Source organism: Plodia interpunctella, chromosome 16 (assembly GCF_027563975.2).
Source record: "Plodia interpunctella isolate USDA-ARS_2022_Savannah chromosome 16, ilPloInte3.2, whole genome shotgun sequence".
NCBI classification, from domain to species: Eukaryota; Metazoa; Arthropoda; class Insecta; order Lepidoptera; family Pyralidae; genus Plodia; species Plodia interpunctella.
The window spans coordinates 2,371,942-2,393,984 of record NC_071309.1 but is presented as its reverse complement, the minus strand read 5'-3'; the positions used below and the strand labels follow the sequence as shown (position 1 = coordinate 2,393,984).

Below are 22,043 nucleotides of genomic sequence, written 5' to 3'. Positions count from 1 at the left end.
GTACTTATAAATAGATATATAGCTAACAGATGTAACTAAAAGTACAAAAACATGGAATAGCACCCCAATAAGCTACCCGATCCCTCTCAATATATTTACTGCACTCTTACAAGTGCGAGGATTGTCAGGTTTCGACTAAAATTATTACTTTGTTTTTAGTTTAAGTCTCGAAAACTTCCTCAAATTACATGCGACACAACAGTATCGTTTACCGAGATTTGTTAAGGTGGAATGGAAGCGAATCGTGCGTTTTTGGTCGCGTTTTGGGGCCGACAATTAATCACGTGATGTTTTTTTTAGCGATTTTAACTAGTTGATGGAATTTGGTACATATTTCACATTTATGGAATTGTGGACTTTAAATCTAATTAGTATAAGTTAGAACCCGAAATAATGACAATGATAAGTTATGAGTGGACGCACGAAATGAACATGTTCGAAGCCGCTGCTGGCTAGACGGATTTCACTTTCCACAAGTCTATCTACCTATTTATTTTTTTACATCTCACATGAATCTACCCAACTATTACCATTTCAATGTGTGTATATCATAATACTTCGTAATCTTATGAAAGTTATTCGTTTCATAAATAAATGTGAATGTAAAAATTCCTGATACAATTTTCCAACTAAAATTTATTTGATTAAAAACGGCTACTCGTTTCGTAGTCATTAGGCTAGACGCTCGACGCTTTCAGCGGCAGCGGAGTTTAAATATAAATATTTTAGTTTCATAGTAATACAACGAAAAAAATAAGCTTATATTACAGAACATGGAGAGTACGGAACTGCCACTTTGACAAGGTTTAATAGGGTTCGAAACCAGCTAATACAATAAATTCCAAATAATAAATAAACAATTTAAAAAAATGTCCGTTGCAAAGTTTCGCGGGCAATGAAGAATATTCACTGTTCCATTTAGATTATATATAGCAAGTTTTGAGTTATTGAGTTAGATATTATATATAAAGATTTAACTTGGCACCGACTTCCATTAAAGCAATAGTTAGCACATGTCTTTCCTTTGTTATTTCATGATGTTAAGTGTATTGGAAGTCGATTAATTTATTTTGTAAGCTTTTTTCTAAATTACCTTATTATGAATTAGCTTAGCACAATATATATTGAGGGTGTGTGGTCCTGCCCTAGAACAGGCACACTCCATGTCCTCCCGTGGATGTCTTACGAGGTGACTAAGGGACACATAGTCTTAATAGCTGATAGGCAACAATAGCATTCCCAAAGAGGGATGACGACAGTCAGGCGGCCGGTTGTAAAATCATAGACAAATCTTTAAAAAAATCCTTTTAATTTTCCGCGGACCCTGGACTTTGAGCGTCACAGCTTCAAATGCCACCGGGAACACGCAAAGATGAGAGAGAGAATCTACTTATATTGAGGTGTCACTTCTGTATCAACCATTATTCATCCTGTAATGTAAAACTGGTGCATTTTCGATGACAGCAAAGTACAACATGCACACATGGTATTTAGTAGAAAGCGCTGGCGATGAAAAATTTAAAGACATGACAATCTTTTAACAGTAATTAAACGTTTATTCAAATAGCCTGGAAATATATGGAAAAAAAAATTGAAAACCAAAAATGGAACACATGATTGTATGGATTTTGTAGTTTTGATCAAAGCCAATGTAAAAAATGCGAAAGCGTGTCTATTTGTATTTTACAGTTTGATGTTATACTCGTAAATAGTAAAGAATATGAAAATAATCTGACTACTAAGAATGCGGTTGGTAAACCACCAGCCCACTGGTCAGATGACATTGCTTGAGTCACGGGAAAGCGAATTAAGGATAAGACTGGCACAAGAATGGGAGAAAAAGGGAGGCATCCAGCAGTGGGTTCATGTGGGCTGAAAATGATGATGAATAATGCCGAATACCGTGCGTAGTCAAAGAAAAAGTTGGCCAGCAGACTGTTGGCTCCGACGGTACAAGGCTGAGGAAGCGAGCAGGAAAACGCTCAGACAAGACAGAAGAAGAGACAAAAATATAAAATGAGCCATATACTGCACAGACATTACAAAATCGTAAAAAAATCAGAAACAAGTGAATCCATCGAAAGTCCTCCTTGGAGCGTGCCCTCACAATGGCGCCTTGGAACTGCACTGGAGTATCCATTCCCTGTATTGTTGGTTCCTTTAAAAATGCAACTCGCTCCTGGTAACACACAAGTGCCATCATAAGCCGGTCCGAATAGTCTGAGAACATGAAATTTTAGATGCGGTATCGTGTAATTAATTTAAATTTGAGATTAGAAGCGTTATTTTTTAAACATTGATTTGCCAAAAACGCGTAAGTCGAATGCATGGAATTAGTAGGTTAGTATTTACTCCGTACAACGAAGTATTTGCTAAATCCATGGTCGAATGAGTTTTTTTTCGACATAAACTTGGTATTTTTGGATTTCGAATGCCGAAAAAAATAACGCCGTTTTTTTTTATGTTGTCACAAAATATAGCGACGGCGGCGATTGAGAGGCCTAACGGCGACCCAAACTATTGGGCACCGTTTGTGGAATAGCTGATATGAGCACGAGACGAAACTAATAAGGTTTCACTTGATGGACCTTGTGTACTTTGGTACAAAGGTCTTCTGCATAAGTACTCACTCTCACTGCCGCCAAACAGCAGTGCTTGCATTGTTATGTTCCAGTTCGAAGGGTGAGAGAGACTGTGTGATTACAATGTATTGTGGCAAAAAACGATGGACCACAAAGTCGGCAACATGCATATGTTACCCCTGGTGTAGCAGGAGTTCAGGTCTTACCATAGTGAGCCCACAGATATAAAAACATTACATTGACTGTGCCCCTTTCCTGCTTGTTAAAAATTAAATATTTATCTTTTTTATAGTTTGCCTTGTCTACTTATTCCGACATCTGCGTTCCTCATCTCGCATTAACCATTGAAGCAGCATTATAAAGCCGTTCTACGGACAATACCTGCAAGTCTGCGCTAACTTCTTAATCATTTACCAGAATATATATGCAACGTCGTCGTGCAATTGAAACAATATCGCTTTAAATTCCAATTAGTTTATGTCTGTCTGTGGTTACTGTACCTACCAAGAAGATAAACTGGAAGTTTGGTATACAGTTGGGCATAGAAACCGTATATATTTATTTCCCTTGATTTACTTTTACAGAGAAGCATCTGGTATACCTATTCTAAATTTTTCTCTTAAGCATGGAATAATTTTATTGAGTTGAAATGGAATAGGTAATTTTTACAAATATTCGTGTTTATATCCAATTTACAACTATTACCGTTAAGGGATAGTAATTATTTGTTAACTCTTCAAGCAATTTTGAGTAGATTGCTAGGTATAGGCTACCTTTTAGCCAAGAAAAAGGTTCCCGTACTGTTCCCTTGAGAAATACACGCAGGCGAAGCCGCTGTCATCGGTTTATGGTGTTATTTCGGTCAAAGAATTCGTACTTTGGTAAGCAAAAAATATATTTGGTTAGATAAAGTAGCCAATCGGTCAACAAATATTTCTAAATATATATCATTCTGAAAAGCATTTTATTTTTGATCAGCTGATTTTGTATAGAAAGAAAAAATATTTTAAATGGTCTGCATTTTACATCATTACGAACAGCAAAATAATTATTTAGTTAGCAATTGCTCATGTAAATTAAAAACCCTAATCCTAACTTCCTAACTAATATAAATCCGAAAGTAAGTTTGTTGTAGTAGTGAGAGTAACACTCTCACCCCTTACCGCTCAACCAATGTTTTTGAAATTTTGCACGTCATGTTTTCGAAATACGGAGCAGGACTTAGGGTACATTTTGTACCGATTTTCCCACGGGAGTGAAGCCCCGGGGCACAGCTAGTGACTAATATATATTAGTCACATCACACGAATACCGCCAGGATGACATTCCTGAGATAAGAAACAAGCATGTCGCAGATAATGAATGAACAATAAACACAGACGTATAACAGACTGTCACTGTTTTAAATAATGTAATTGTAATCACATAGAGATCTCTTTATACACTCAAGGAAACTACCTCTGTGTGGTGGACAATATATTATAAATATATTGTGTTGGAATTTTAATTCCATAAAATTTACAAGACTTTTAAAGTCTATAATGTTTTTTATTTTTTGCGCCGTCCCTCTCATCTAAAGCGTGTTCGAGACTGTATCTCCGGCTGTGGAGTGCCGAAGCCTAGCATTCATAAAAACAACTCTTCCATAAATTCGTGGGGACAGATATGTGTAACACAGACAATAACAGAAACCGGAGTCGTGATTATGATTTGACCAATAAATAACTCGTACTAAATTAAATGTGTATGTATATTTTATGATTTTAAAAAGGCATAAAATGTTTTAAACATGACAGAGTGACCTACAAATTAACATCACAATCTCACTCAAAGCGATTAAGTCGAACAATATTGTTAATTTCGCAAAATCTCTGAAATAATGTGTAGCCGCGTCCGCCACCTGCTTTGATCTCACCATGTGGTTCCTGTGTCTGCTAACTGCAGCATGCGCAGGCGCACGTGCCGTATTTTATCGTCGATTTGACAGCGCACCCCATTATTATACAACATATTTGTCGGCAAACACGACCTACATTCAGATTAATTTTGATTATTAGATCCGATAGAAGCTGAAATTTATAAAGTTTAAAAATTCTAGCGTATTCTACTGTTATGTTTTTATATTTTTTCTTATTTGAGCGTTTTCCCGATTTCTTCTTCAGCCATTGAGCATCGGAACCTAAGGTTTTTTTTATGTTGATTTAGTTTTTTTTGTTAGTACGTAGTCGAAAGATTATAGTCGAATTTATTATTTTTCTTACAGAGTGTATTATTGCAAACATTAATGATTAGATTTTATTAATGTCTGACTTTATTCTATTATCCTTTACATGCCCACAGAAATGGAATATAAGTTATATGTTAATGACACAAATATATTATATCCTTGTATGTGTGGAGATTATATCCTTGTAGGAATGCAAGAAAAAAAAAAAACAAAATGTAAACTGGCAGAAATACTGCCAGGTAGGACGTAAAAAAACTATTACAGGCATTCCTTGTTTAGCGTTTCGCACAGGATCCACGTGTTAGATCAAACGCACCGGACGTGCGTCTGACAGGATCGTATTATGATGATGCATTTATCTCAGTGTTGCCAAGTTTGCGCACGCTTTCTTTGGGAGTCTGCAACATTTTGTGTGTTAATCAATCATTATTTAATTAATTCAAGGAAATCTTCGCACGTTGAGATCTTACTCGTCCTTGAGTATGTGGGACAATCCTCTTTGGGAATGCAGCCTATCAGCTGCCAACCTCGCAAGAAGGATAAGAAGTAGTCCTATTTTAGGGGGTAACCACAAGCAATAGATGCTTGTTATTCCCCCCTAAAATAGGACACATAACCATGGCAGCTCTGCTGATAGACTGTTTTTGGTAGCTGATTGACATCAGCATTACCAAGGAGCATTGTCTTTAGACAGGCAGGCGGTTGAAAAGTCACAGACAAATCTTCAAAATATGTAAATGTTTCTATCGATATGTAGTCAGTATATTCTCGTCAACAGACGGCAATCTATCCCCAGCCACTTTCAACAACTTTAAACACTCATCTCAGATGGTGTGCGATGGTTGAACTTGAGCTGTCCTACACTGGCCGAGTGGAGTGAGTTAGTTCACTCGTCACAATTTATAAGAAGTTTAGACTATCTATAAGCAAGTGCGTATGCTCTGTTGTGGACACTACGTTCCGGTATTATGGTTGAGCATTGCGATGGCTGACCCATGTGTCAACTCGTGTCAACTTCTAATTTATGTTCTATTTTTGGTTAATCACTTATTATATCTTTTTTTATATCGGCGAATGTGATCGAGTGATCACAATCATAAATTTTTGACCATAGTAATTTGTTAAACTAAAAAAAAAGTAAATTAGGTACGTAAAATTTATGGCATTATTTCTTCTGTTATAACAACATTGATTAAATACAGCTGCTTCTTTTCTTGTGCATATAGTAAAAGTTAATCAAGGGATAATACGAGAAGCTGGAGATTCATCATAGGCTATAGGCTAGCAACCTATCAATATTGATTCTCAATTCCACAAACAAACTCGTCGTATAGTTAAATATGGCTTTCGAGATTCGCAACTCCTGGCTCTGTCGAACCCGTAAGGGATAAAGTGAAGATACTGCAAGATGTATATTTGGTACTGGGGCGAGCAAACTCGACCAATGTGAACTGAACTCTCGATCCCCTCAACGAGGGTGGATAACAGGGGTACGTATATGTGTAATTGCCTGGAGACGTGTCAGAATGCAGTTTGTATACGAGGGTGCATTGCGATGCATGTCATGAGTGTATGATTGTAGACATACATACAACATAAACTGTGGTCAATAAGCGATTGTCTACGCCCCAACTCATCATAACCGTAGATGAAGGACCTAAGATTAAAAATTAACAAGTTTTTTCCACAAATTTGTCGTTTTGCCAAAATTTTTTTTTGTGGTTAGATAGATATTTTTGCTTTTAACGCATGACAAAATATATTCTCCGGGCAGTAAATTTTTGTTGAAAGCAAACGGATGTTTTTTTTTTAAGATTCGTGTACGGATGTTCAATTTTTTTCTGATTCACCATATAATTATTATATATAATTTTAGCGCTATTTTGAAGTAGATAATATTTTTTCGGCAAAAAAGTGGCAATCTTATTAAGCCGGCTATTACTATCGTAATAATTGCGGAGTATATATGAGTGCTTTTATTTACCGCAATAAAAAATCAGCAATTTAAGCCGTATTCGTCAAGTTCGGCGAACAATAATGAGGAACCGGCATTAGAAAAATAGCTGTCAAATTGATTGTACTGCCATCTCTTGAAAAACGATAGTACTAAAAGTACGGTGAGAGTGGGCGGATGGCGCCCTTCACCGCTTCTGCATTGGCTCCAAGCAAACCGGGATAACTGTTTCAATATGGTTCTCATAGAGGGCGTTGCGCTAGACTGGATATGGTTTTGTTTTCGCTAGATGGCGTCGTGGTCGAGTTCTATAACAAAATCGTCGTTTTTTACAAAAATGAAATTTTTCACACAAAACTATGTCATCAAAAATATTATTCTTCTATTCTATTCTTCATTCAACGTGTTGATGTGTTCTCTCGTTGGGTTCACTGTCAGGGTATATCGGTATTGTCATCAACTAAGGTGCATACAAATTCTCAATTTGTTGAAGATATCTACTTCAAAATTCCACCCGGGCACCATTTGGGGCGTCATTCATCAATCATATTTTAACAATTTGTATTTTGCTTTAAACGAATCTGTAATTTTTACTAAATCATTACAATAAAAATTATTATTGGCAATATTTTAATGGAATCAAGCAATTCGTCTACTATTTTCTTACTCTATGGTCGCGGCTGGTGAGAATGGCTATCATTTGTCCACCTGACACTATGAGTAGTGGACTTGCGACTTCACTATTGTACTCAACACTGCTTCTAGTTTTTCCAAGATGAAGTTTATTTTTGCTCTTTTTAAAGTGAAAACTTCTTTAGCGGCGTTGTGCACTTTTTGTGATGGCTAAAAAATGTTCAACTCGCGTCAGGACAAGTGACCTGATCGAAAATTCGTAAGACGTCAAAAATGCACAACGTTAATATTCAGGTTTTCACTACACCTGAGTACAACCCGTTTTTTTTTACAGAAGGAGTGAAATTATAAATTTAACGTGTCTGTGTATCTGTTAGTATATCCGTGGCATTGTAGCAGCCAAGCGGCTGAACCAATTTTGATCTAGTAATGTGTTAGATCTTAGCTAAGTATGTTTGGAAATGTGCATTCACCGTTTTTTTTTTGGGACAATAGTAAGTACGAATACTAAATACTTATATATTTTTGTAAATGTATGAATATATTTAACCTATTATACCGTTCAGAAATTCCCAAAACCCCTGGGCGAGGTCAGAAAATTCATGTTAAGTATACTGTATAAGCCTATCAGGCCAAATTTCTTCGGAATCGAGAATCGTACTCCTCCCGAGGGAATCCGCAAAAATAACCGCCACTCCAAGGCCACATAATAATATAATACTTACTATACACTATCGGCAAAGAGTTCGTCGAACTTCGGCGGTTTTCGACTACATTGCTGGTTTTTCCTTGCGGTAAATAAAAGTTCTCATACAAATTACGCAATGTACGCTTTTTCGTATCGACGTACGTCTGAGTTCGTCGATAGTGTGTAGCTGGCATAATGTGATGTGTAACCGATACTCGCTCCTCCAGGACTCACTGTCGCGAGTGATATCTTTATTATCTTTAATAAAAAGATTTGACACAAATATGTTTTTATTTTCATTCACACATTCTTTTTTTCTTTTATTCCTCGTCCACGGATACTGGTGGTACTATTCTAGGCGGAGCCACACACCAAAAAAACTTGGATGTCTCATCGTGATATCATTCTCGAAAAATGGAGATAATATTAACATTACTTTCAGGAGCATTATATAAGTAGTTTTTACCATTTCAAGATTTTATTAATTAATCAATATTGATGATTTATTTATTTATTAGGTACACAAAATAGTTTTACAACAAAAGTTATATAAAAATAAACAATAGAAACATGGCCAGTTGCAAAACCAAAGCATGATTAACTTAGGTGACGACAAGTAATCAATATACAAACAAATAGGAGGTGAGTACTTAAGTATATAGTAACAATGTGAGGACAAAAAATTTGGAGCATAAATAAAAAAATTACATAATCTTATACTTAAATCAAATGATTGATTTAAAAAATAGCAAGCACATGTAAACAAAACTGTAAAGGCATATAAAATAAAACAATTATAATGAGTGGGTGATTATGACAGCAATCTACGAATATGGTTTTTGAAGCTATTTAATGACAAGCAAAATATATCAGGTAGGTACCTGCTCAGAGTTAGATTTGACATGTAAAAGATTGTACTTTCGGCAAAATCTGAGAATCGGATTATGAGACGAAACTTTATTATTACACGCGGGTATGATGAAGGGGTAATGATGCGAACTGATCTAGTCGGGACTCTGAGATTTATATTCGATAATAATGTGGTAGACAGATGACCTTGAATAATTTTATATTTATATACGAAGTCCTGGACAGAGCGTCTCATCTCAAGACTGTTGAATTTGAAAAAACTAAGACGTTGGTCATAGCTACTTAGCTATCGCATAAGGCCCCGGCGCGTTGAAAGTACGCGAAGGAAATCAACTATATTGTGTAATGGAAAACTATAATAGGCACGTTCTAATAATATTATTTACCGTATTCTTATATATCTTTTGACGACCTCGATGGCGCAGTGGTAAAGTGCTTGCCTCTGAACCGAGAGGTCCCGGGTTCGATCCCCGGTCGGGTCATGATGGAAAATGATCTTTTTCTGATTGGCCCGGGTCTTGGATGTTTATCTATATATGTATTTGTTATAAAATATAATATCGTTGAGTTAGTATCCCATAACACAAGTCTCGAACTTACTTTGGGGCTAGCTCAATCTGTGTGATTTGTTCATACATTATTTATTTATTTATTCATCATTAAAGGTTATTTAAACAAAAGTTATATTTTGAGAACTTCGTTTCCAAACATGGCGTCAAATGCAAGGGGAACCAAAGGTAACAAACATGAAGTAATAACAGTAGATAGTTAGCAGTGTAGATGTCTGTTGTGTTGTGACAGATGTTCGCCTAAACAGTTATTTTTGGAGCAGACGGAAATAACTACTTCACACTGCGATGTAGCAAAAAATGTGACTAACGGAGCTAAGTGAATTGCACCATATAAATTTGACGTTGACCTTAACTTGTGCGCCGTTAACGTTTAGACAAAATGGCGTAATATGCGATTTCTGCTCAGGTTAAAGTTAACGCCAAAATTGACTGGTGCAACCCATTCTAAGTGTTGAATTCTCAGTGGATCCGTCCTCCGTCATGAAGTATTCTTTACAAATTTCTTTCTAGGCTACAAACATACAACTAAATCAAAATTGATTGGATTGCGTTGGAAAGTATGAATAGTGAAGGAATGGCAAAGGCCAGTACTAAATCGAAGGAGTTGAATTTGACGACCTCGGTGGCGCAGTGGTAAAGTGCTTGCATCTGAACCGAGAGGTCCCGGGTTCGATCCCCGGTCGGGTCACGATGGAAAATGATCTTTTTTTGATTGGCCCGGGTCTTAGATGTTTATCTATACATGTATTTGTTATAAAATATATATAAAATATAGTATCGTTGAGTTAGTATTCCATAACACAAGTCTCAAACTTACTTTGGGGCTAGCTCAATCTGTGTGATTTGTCCTAATATTTATTTATTTATTATTTATTTATATGTGCTTTACCGAATATCGCACCTGAAAAACAGTAACCGTTAGGTGGGTGCCATTACAATGGTTGCGCTGAACGGGATACCTCGTAAATAATAAATAAATAAATATGATAATATTAATATTAGGACAAATCACACCCGAACCCGGGACCTCTCGGTTCCGAGGCAAACACTTTACCACTGCGCCACCGAGGCCATCTAATATAAATAATGTATACAAATACCTTGTTATAACGGTCCAAATCGTGAGAAAATGGCGCAATGCTTCGATTGTCGTTTTGACGAGTCGTGCATGTGTGACGAAAAGAGGTGACAAATGGTGTATTCAATGCACGACTATTGATAATAAAGGCAATGACAAGTTGAAAACTAAAACTAATTTCAATACTAATTACCTACCTCTTAGGCCAATATTGGCTCAAATGGCGCGCCAGAGGTCCCGGGATCGATCGTCGGCCAAAAAAATTTCTTTTTCAGATTTAAATGGATCGATGTTAAGATGTAATATTATAAAATATTGTTAGCATGTTATAACGTGTAACTTCAACTTCATTCATAACTTACCTACCTATTCCATACCTATAGTCCATACCTATTTATTTATACTGGGTATATGTATATTATACACAATATTTTACACAATGTTTCCGTTAGAATACATTAATAAGCATGACTTGACGGTGCACCCAAGATCGGCTCCCGATGAAGGAACTCCTTACGGTGCAGTGAATTTGATTTGATGTTTTTTGACACACATTGAATGCAATAAGATCTCTCTCTCTGACGACAATAAAAAGTTGTGACGAAAATGTAACTTTTGTAAAAAACTGTCACTCAGTAAAAGTCAGTAAAAGTCACCATCAACAAAAAACAAAAGCTGTTGAAATTTCTGGAGGCCCAGCTTTTCCAGCCCAAAAGTTTCTCGTGACCTCATTGGTGGACTCATGGTCACGAGAACTTTTATGTAAATTGTGCTGAAAATCATTCATTCATTAATATCGAGTGTGTTATTGCTAACACTGGTGTCAATTCAAGCATTTGATCAAGTAGCAAGAAGTCGCATGCGCACTAGCGAACTAAACTGTCCACCAATGTTGAAAATTATGTATTCATTTAGTTCAATGTTTGTATTCGTCTTAGGTAGGTATCATATCGAGTAATACAATTGGTTCTTGTCATGCTGTCATTGTTTTGCTGATGCGAAGTAGGTTTCGTAACGTGAATACCAAATGTCACAACGATGGATCGATCGAGTTCGAGAGGCCAACGATGTATTGTAATGATTGATAGGTAACCATAGATTTATGTTAGGCCAGATACCACATTATGTCTCTGCAAATTAGCACACTAGCGCCATCATAACATTTTTTCAACCATCAATTTCACCATCAAATTCAAATTCAAATAATTTATTCAGAAATTAGACCTTCACAGGCACTTTTTCTCGTAATTTTTTATATTTATAATTATTTCTCACAAGCTACAAACTACTGGCATTTCGGAACGACCACTGCTGAGAACAAATGCCGAAAGAAACTCATTTGAACAGTGTTGGTCCCTATCATGCCAGATAGGCTTACCATTATTGTTTCTTACAATGTTTTTTTTTTCTAATAATATATAAAAGTACATAATGTACATAGTCAAAAGGTATATCAAAACAGGTTATGATTGTGATCCGAGTGCTGATTATAATATATAGATAGATGTGAAACACAATTAACTTACATGAAAATATATGAGAAACGAGATGACCAGTTCCCTCTGGCAGCATCCGTTCACGAGTTGACGCATGGGACAGCCATCGCGTAGCTCAACCATAATAGAGGGAACCTCACGACTCGGCCCACGACGCCAACACCAGATTGACCATTTGAGTGAGCATGACACACTCGATTCACCCATCATTTTCTTTAACCTATTAGTGAAGGAAGAATTATATACTAATTCCACTACCTCGATAAATGATTATATATATGTATTAGAATTCCATTGGGCACAATTTACAAAACCGAAAACGATGGTCACCAAAATCCGTGTATTATGCCTTCGACGGATTCGGCATACTTTGCCGATTTTTCATTACGGTAAATAAAAGCAATTATACAAACTACGGTATGTACTCCACACTATCCTACGCTGACTAATGAATGCATCATTCGTCAGCGTACGATAGTGTGGAGCCGGCATAATATTAGACTACTTTTCACTTATAAAATAGATTGATTAAAATGGCGTTATTATGCGAGTTTTTTGACGTTTATGTGCAGCCGTCAATAAGACTTGTCGAAAAATAAATACGAAAAAATCCATCAAGATCTACGAGACTTGAGAACTGCATATTCATATATGGAATAAGAATTTATTTGATCTTGTAACATGCTTGTTTTTAGTTCTGTGTCTAACACAACATAAATCTGTGGTAGCGACAGAAAGTTTCGAGTGTACCTACCGTCGGTATCGCGAGCTCGTGTGTAATGTAGGTGAGTTGAGTATAGCTTGTGTTTAGTGAGAAATTAAATGTAAATATGTGATGTCGAATGGCAGCAACGGTATGCATGTTCGAATAGCTAGTACTAAAAAACACAACAAAGTCCACTGTCGCGTCTGTCTGTCTGTTCGCGACAAACTAAAAAACCACGGCACAGATTTTCATACGGTTTTCACCAATAGAGGAAGATTTAGGAGTATAATTTATTATGTTCTGTGTGTCTGTCTATCACGCTATCGCGGCTAAACCATTGGACTGATTTTGCGAAAGCATGTGGTCCCAAACGACTAATTCCAAATAGTTTTTAGGACCACGACCGATTATCAATCTCCCAACTTTATATTGAGCACGAAACTACCGAAGCTCTAGAGTATGAATTTAGCGTCATTACATTATTCAGATGACCTCAGGCGCCGAGTTACCTACGTGTGAAGTCTGAACTGAAATTTAATTGATGCCCTAGGGCCCTTCGTACGAGCATCACATTAGTTTAACCTCCTTCACTAAATTATATGTAAAAATTTATATTTAACAATGTTCTTAACATTGTTAAATAATAATTATTTAGTGACTATAGCTTTTGCCCGCGGCTTCTAGATTAGCTAAATTGAAATATTTAGACTCTTCAATTACGCTAGTTTGCTCACTGTGCTAAAATACCCCGTCTAATTGACTGTGTGGAAAGTTAAAAAAAACCTACCTTAAAGTTTTGATTTTTTCGAGATTTAATTTGACCACTTTGTCGGTGTGATGAATCTGTAATAAGCCATAACAAATTACATTATTCTAGTACTAATAGTTTTTGAGCTAGACCGCGAAAACGGACGGACGAACAGACATGGCGAAACTATTAAGGGTTCCTTGTCTGTAGGACTACGGAACTCTAGTAACCCAAAAATTAAACAAAACATACTTTGTTCTATTAGGAATCACATTGTAACTGCGAATGTAAGTTTGTTACCTCTTCACGCTTTATTTACTCAATCAATCTTCTTCAATTTGACTTTTAAGTACGGAGAAGAACATACCCTATGTCCTTCTCCGTACTACCTTTTATCCCGAAACAATACCTAATTGTATACACGCATATATCTACAGTTAGGTATTTTATACGGAGTAAACGCCGGCGAAGCTGTGGGCAAAAACTTATACTGCAGTTGACATTTTAAAGTTTCAAGCTACAACAAGCTTTTATTTATTATCCTTACATATTATAAAACAAAATCCTCTGCCGCGTGTGTTTGTCAACTCAAAAACTACTGTACGGATTGTCACGTGGTTTTCACCAATAGATAGTGTGATTCCTGAGAAAGATTTAGGTGTGATATCTATTTATGTTTTACCCGAGCAAAGCTGGAATGCTAGTTAAACATACATAAATCATTTTTCATCGTGAGGTAAAAAACATACGAAAACAAATCCCAACTGCTGAACCATGTATGAACTCTCGAATGTGTACATACAGATGTAATTTGTAGCAATGTGTAAGTAGTATGTTTCCACGGGAAATGAGCGTATTTGTCTTACCTGTGCGGGTGTTGTCTCAGATTTTAATACTATTATTTTTTATTTATTTATTACCTAAATTTTAAGTGACGCCCTCACCATCACCACACTTCAATTTTATTACAAAGCAAAGCCCGTCTCTTTACAAGTTTTTATTATTAGTTAGTTTTACCTGCCCCGACGTTGTCTGTACGAAGTACTTACTAAATCCATGGTTTCGATGTTTTTAAAAACATAGTTAGTTTTTTTTTTCAAACTGGTAACTTCTTACTTCGGTGAAGTTTTAATCACAAGAATAATGATATTCAGGTGCCAATAAATTCGGATCTGTTGCAAATAAAGAAAAAGAAAATTTATAAACCTTGTACCTATTTTTATTTCAACAATAAGATATTATAAGATACATTGAAATCTTTACGGTCTCATAACGATTGACCTTACAAAAATTGCGTGAAGAAAATGTATTCAGTTTCCTGTGTCCAACCGCGCAGTGGAACCCCACCCTGAAAGGTATAAATTCATAAATTCACTTACTAACATTTATGAATGATACAATTAAACGGGGTTTTAGCGTGCTAACGGCACACGCTGGTTCATAATATTACTGGAACCTATTTTCATTTGGTTATCGTCCTACATTACTAATTAACCCACGTAGGTAAACGTAACGTGTAACCTGTAAATTTAGCTGTAATATCAAATGCGATATTTGTGGTCTTTAAAAAAGTAAAAGTACTAAAGTATATTTTTTTGTTGTTGTTGTTTCGTTCTGTCAATGTCAAATGTCAAATATTTGACATTGACAGAACGAAAAAACAAACAACAAAATAATAATGAGCGATAGTGACAAAACATTAAGTGGAACACTTAATGGCTACAAAAAAGTGACAAAACATACTTTAATTTGTAGTATGCTTTAACTATGAAGGCCTTAATTAAATTTCTTAATAGAAGCTTCGATATTGTATCTCTCTATCTGATCTCTGTATATTCCTGTTGGTGTTCGGGGTTGTGAAGCCGCAAAGCCGGGGGTCAGCGTAAAATAAACCTTAAAATGTCTGACGTAATTACTCCTTGGGAATGCCGTTGTTACCTATCAGCTGCGTAGGCTGTGTCCCTTAGTCGCCTCGTAAGACATCCACGGGAGGATATGGAGTGGTCCTATTCTAGGGCGGAACCACACGCCACTATTTACATGAAATACACTGTTTTTTTCCTTTCAGGTCCACTCCCAGGCTGGTAGGATCTGAAGCATCCTACAAACTCAGCCAAATGGAAATGGAGGCCCTTAATGCTGTAAGTTTACAAAAAATATAATTTAATTTTAATACCTAGCAATTAAATCCCACAGCTGGTAATCAATAAATAAAACCTATATATATAAATGACTATGAAACGGCGAAACAACAATATCATTATGTAATTGAAAATTAAAATCTTTCTATACTAATAACTAACCAGCTTTTTAAGCGGTACCAACGGCAGATTTCCAGTAACGGTGGTGGTCCAGTGGTTAAGACCTTGATTCGATATGACTCATGCTTAGTAGTGTTCCTAGATTAATATCGTGAGGAAACCTGCAGTCTGGTTGATAATTATATTACCAGCCATGGGAAATGCAGACGGCAATGGCAATCCACTCCATTAATATTACCAAGATAGTCATTGTTGTTATATTTCACTTAATGATCACTGACATTACCCTCAGCCATGAGGAATACTATTTTAAGGAGATGACAGATTTTTACAAAACATTTTATGTATTTGCACAACAACGGAACGTTAAAATATTAAAAATAAAACAAACGATATTCAAACCGTCTGTGGATGCACGATTATCGCGCATTATCATAATCCACACCCCACGATAGGTGTGCGGAGGAATAATGGAAACAAAATATAACTTTTTTAATGTTTTAGTAGTTCAAAACGTTGGAAACACCGCAAGTAATACTTTCCTAGTTTTATATTTAATACTGGCATAAAAGAATGGTAGCATTTAAATATAAAAATTGTGATCTGTTTTCATCAACAAACTGAATAATAAAATACTGGCACATTATAGAGAAAGGAATTTCAAAAATCGAAAGCTAAATTAAATTGTATTGAAAACAAGAAATTGTACAATATTTTGGTTTCATCATTAAAAAGTGCTATATATTGATATATTTTCTTATTTATTATATAAACAAACATTAAACTTTGCAATGTTATATACCATGATCACGATTCTTAACTATTTAATTAACCTAGACATAAAGAATAGAAAACAAAGCATTTGCTTTCGAATAGAAGTACTAACTTAAATATCCTAGAATGCCTTTAAAACTTTGACAGAGGATATCGATCTCTCGTGCAACTTAAATAAAGTTTAAAGTTAGGTTGGTAAGAAGGAGGTATCTTGAAGCTAAGTTGGTAAGAAAGTTATAATTAGCAGCACCATCTACAATTACTTGAGATCGTGTGATCAAAGAGTATTATCGGAGATATAACTTAGAAAAAGGTTTGCAATACCAGAACTCATCTTTAGATCTAAAATCTATAGATGAGTAGTTTTACAACTTTTCTAAGTGTTTTGCAAGATGAGCAAATGTAAGTTGTGGATTTTATGATTAATTATGATTTATTTTAATCTTTCTTTCACTCCTCTAAATATTTTCACAGTGGACTGTTCAAAACAGCACACTCGCCTGTTATTAAATTGGTCCAACTGATGTTTTAGACTTCGTAGATGTCTAATTTCTCAGTTTAGATTTTTTAAAATATATATTTTCTCTTTTCATATGTTCTGCATTATCCTTGGTTGTGAAAAAGTTGTCACGTATATTCTTCTCGATGACAGCTTGGATGTGGACTTCTTGGGTTTGCCCCGTCTGCCAGGCATAGACAATAGCAGCAGACAATTGTTCCCTACAATCTACCGTCCAATTGTGAAGATACGAGTACCTACCTAGCAGGGGTTTTGGCGGTCTATAATAACATTGATATACGTATACGTATATACGTATGAAAATTACAATTAAATGGCAACTAAACACATATTTATAGGTGCAACGGCCAAACAGTGGAGGTGTTTAAAAATAAATTTCTGCTCTCAGCAATACATGACTTGCGTTTAGTTAACGATATACGCTCTAAAATCCTGATATATCATATCTGTAATAGCAGTTTTCCGTTTATTTACATTGCAACTGCATTTTCTTTGATACATTTTGTATCTGGTATAACAGCAGCACTCGTTAATTCTACATTATAAGCAGCTATTGTTCTTAAATCAGGGGCCACCTCAGGACCTGTTGTAAAGGCGCGGCGCCGGCCCATATAAGCGGAGGACCATTGTAATGCCTTGAAGACATCGCCTTAATTTGTTCGCGTTACTGTGACATTGTATAAATTGCCCTAGGGCAAAATAAGGAGTTTTGATCATGATTTGTATTTTAAATTAAAGGTTGGCTGGAATAGATTTCATTAGCCTGGTATTAGCCTATATGTTGAGAAGTTTACAAGCTCTTATTTACTATGTATGAAAGTCATTATATTTGTTCGGATGAAATCATGCAACTTAATGTCGAAGCAAACATTTTGAACCGATTGAGCTGAAATGTGTTATACACGTTTAGTGTAGATGATAATGCATACACAAGATCTGATGGTGTACCTAGGATCGGCTCTCGACTCTAACGACAATAAAATCTTGTGTCAAAAATTTAGTTTTTGTAAAAAGCTTATTCGTTACTTTTTTGTAACATTTGTCGCAATGCAGATATATTTTTACTGCAAATTTAAAAATATTATAATTGAAATGAATCTCGATCTTAAATACAGAGAGGTGTCAAGCTATTTATGTTGTGTCATTGTAAAACCTTGTCACGTTGAGTACGGAACCATTAGAGTTGAACAATACGAATAACGAGATGCAAAAACCTCAGATTACCGATTAGCAATGATTGGCTGACCCCAGTCTGCATGCTGTTAATCAAACACCTTTTGAAGCCACAATAGAAGATTATTTCACGTGAATTCTTACAGAGGTTGAAGAAATAACACAGTGGAAATGTAGGTAATATAATTGCATATTTACTTAAGTAACCAGCCAATGAATTTGACAAAATTGATGTATTTTGACAACAATCAATGTCACAAAACAATTTTTCGGAAATAGTGAAATAATACCTTTGATAATTTCAAATGCCATAATTTTTCTTGAACGAGATAAACCTATTACCTATTACCCCATTGGTTTCTTTTTGAAATTGCCCTTGCAGCAAAATGTCGAACGATTGTTATGAAAATATAACCTGGAATGACATGTAGGGTACATTTTATCCCGAAATTCCAACGGAAACGAAGTCCCGGGGTGCAGCTAGTAAATAATATGTAAAAAACGGAGTTTTTGCCCGCGAGCCCGTGGTCGGGCATGTGAAAAATGCTTACGTGTATCTGACATATGTATAAGATTGATTAGTCAGATATTTTAATTTGATTCGATATATGTGCGTTCTCCTTCTGGTTCGTCCACCTCTTCTTCCAATTTATTTGGGGTAAGGTCTGCTCGTACATTTGGGCCAGAGGAGTCTACTCTGCGAATTCTGGGAACATACCTCATTCCTATACACATTGATACTATTATTCTTGGAAAAAATGTGATTGACAAAATTCAGGACAACAGGTACAATAATACAATAACATATAAGTAGTAGTAAAAAATAAAAATGAAGGCAAATGTACTGTAGTTTCCACATAAATTTGAGATAGTTAACGACAAGACACGACCGCATAAAGTCATCACGGCGATAAATAAATTTTCACTCTATTAAGTGCGGGTGATTCAGCAAAGTGCTCGAATCAGAGGGTGCGTAGACTGGGGGATGAACGAGATGCGAGATAAATCTCTCGTCTGGCTCGTGATCTACGTCCCATTGGATGCTGGGGAGACAGTGGCCTGAAATCAGTATGACATTTCCTATCAAAATAAAGGTAAAGATGAATGTTTTTGTCATTAGAGACACGTCCTCATCAAATAGTGCAAAAGATGGCAGATCATTTTGTAATATTTGATTTTGTAAACTGATGTACTTAGGAAAAAATATATTCGTGGCGTAGTGGAGTTTGTGATTAGAAGTGTCATTGTATGCTAAAATTAGATATAAGTAAATTTATTGAGATTTTCATTAATATAATAGTTATACATATGCCTTTTCAATTATTTTCTATGAATTTCTTACCACAAAAATTAACTTTCGAAGCATTATTTGCATGTTCTGATTCTGTATCGTTCTTTGTAAAATGGTTTTGTTATACTTGATGCGTCTATCGTAAATGCAATCTCCCTATGCCTCTGTATATATTAGTAGAAAATTTCGGATCTTTGTATTTAGTATTATTTCCAAGTCTTCTTAGTAACTTTGAAAACAAATGCAATTTACATTCTTACCGATTTTATAACAGTAAATTCTTCATTACAAGTAAAACATATCCCATGCGTGTTTGACTTCATTTACCTTTAAAAAAAATATCAAAGAGAACAGTAATGCATCGAGCGAGCAATCTCAAATGGAGGGGTGCATAATTTATCATAGCCACTACTATATCTGCCTCCATTTTTATTACATCACACGTTGAAGAATGAATTTCAAATGGTGTCGGAAGTTTATGTAAGGGGAGTAAATCCGTGGCGCTTACCACTTGAAACTTATTGGCCATCAATCGAGTTATTTTGTAGTAATTTTTTAGGTTAGTTCTTAGCCATTTGGATGAGAATTGTTGTATTATTTTTCATTTATCTCTCTCACTCACTCTCATCCTCACGTGTTCCTATTTGCATTCGAGAAACTTCGGAGTCAGCGTACAAAAAATACGAATTTTGAAGATTAGGCTGCGACTTTGCAACTGCTTGCCTGACATCAACTCTCTTTGGGAACGCTATTGTTGCCTTTTAGCTGCCAAGGCGATATGTCCCTTAATCTTTCATAATTATTAGCATATATTTTATTGTATTTTTTGGTGTAATTGATCGTCTTAGAGGTATGGGTTAAAGAGGATGAGCCATGATTTATGGGTTTTATATCAATGGAGGTCGAAACAAAAGTAAAACAAATGTTAACTGTGGTAGGGGTTATCCAAGGTGCTTAGGGTGTGGGAATTTTCAAGGAAAATACGCTGCAAGTCACATGATATGACATTAAATTTAAAATGAAAGATCCCATGGTATTCGAATTCGTACGTGCAAAAGTATGCAAAAATTAATAATTCCATATTTGTTTATTCTACTTAAGTTTGTTGGTATATTTTCACAAAGCATGTTTTGATGGCTGCCCTCTCATAATTTATACTGTGTCTCTTTAATTTTCTTTGCTCTATTAACTTCGATATTACTCAAGCATTTTTATTTTACTAGGTAGATGATTACATATACAAAGCTAGTGGTTTGAAGACTAGAGAAGTGATGTTCATAAAATCTTCTATTAACTGTTACAAGTTTGTATTGAGATTCGAAAATGAACAAAACCAAGGAATGTTAATTTAAACTAATTAACTCTCATAAAGCCACATTTGGCTGTAGTAAATTATAATCTGGTCTAGTATCTATATTAGACGCAACAAGTGATTTGCAGTTAGTATTACTAAAAGTAGTAGTTAAAGCTGGTATTATAATTATAATATGGAGAATAAAATAAGTAAAAAGTATAGTTATTCCCACAAATGGACCGCCACGACCTCCCTACCTAGTACTAGGGAAGCATATATCTATAAGATTTTGTCTTCTAGAGCATGCAGAGACATGTAATGTGTTTAGAGATAGATCAGATTTTTTTCACGCTGACCGGGCTTGCGGCATCGCAACCCTGAATGAATGTGGATTAATTTCGCATAATCCTGTGATCATGCAAAAATATGAGTGAGATTTAGACTTGCTTATAAACAGTATACCTATTATACTCGTATACTCACAGTTTGTATTCAGACTAAAATATAACTGTACAATATGCGTCGTCTATTTTCACCTGGCCTCAAGTCAACCATGACATGCCTGCCGGTAGTTATCAATATGCGTGTACTAGGGGAGCAGATATTAATAAGAGGAAACGCGATTTTAACGACTTCCAGACAAATTGATGTGGAACGATCATTTGTTCTGCTCCTTCCAACTTTGGCGGCGTATTCTAGACAAAAAAATATTCAGCGATACAACTTCCGTTGTGTGACTTTAAGTTGCAACAGCGTTTGTAAAAAGAATCGAATTGTATTAGTTCCGTTATGAGTTTATAATTTTAAAGTTGAATTTGTAATAAATTCGACGAATTAGATGTTATTTTTAGATTAAATTACATTAAAAATTGTATTAAATGAGTTAAACTTTGAATTTTGTAACTTTTGCCACTTTCTACCTTGCAAGGACGTGATGTATTTATACGACTGTATGTATTTATGTATTTTTTTCCTAACCCGTGATTGTGTCCCACTGCTGGGCAAAGACCTCCCCTTAGGTAAATGTATTTATGCATTAATATATTTTTGAATAGCTTTAACATATCACACTGGTGGGCTAAAGCCTCCCCTCTCTCATTCCACGTGTCCCTTTCTTTGGTCCTCTCCATCAAATGTCTGTCGAATGTCTTAAGCCCATCCGACCATCCAGTCCTA

At 35.6% G+C, this 22,043-nt stretch overlaps 1 protein-coding gene across 1 annotated transcript in view; it reads left to right on the top strand.

Annotated features, from left to right (window-relative positions):
* LOC128676573 (uncharacterized protein) overlaps positions 1 to 22,043 on the top strand; it is a 237,824-nt gene that overhangs the window by 18,136 nt on the left and 197,645 nt on the right. Inside the window, exon 3 of the mRNA XM_053756752.2 lies at positions 15,623 to 15,695. Within this exon, the coding sequence (XP_053612727.1) occupies positions 15,623 to 15,695 (73 nt within the window). The remainder of the gene's footprint in view (positions 1 to 15,622; positions 15,696 to 22,043) is intronic.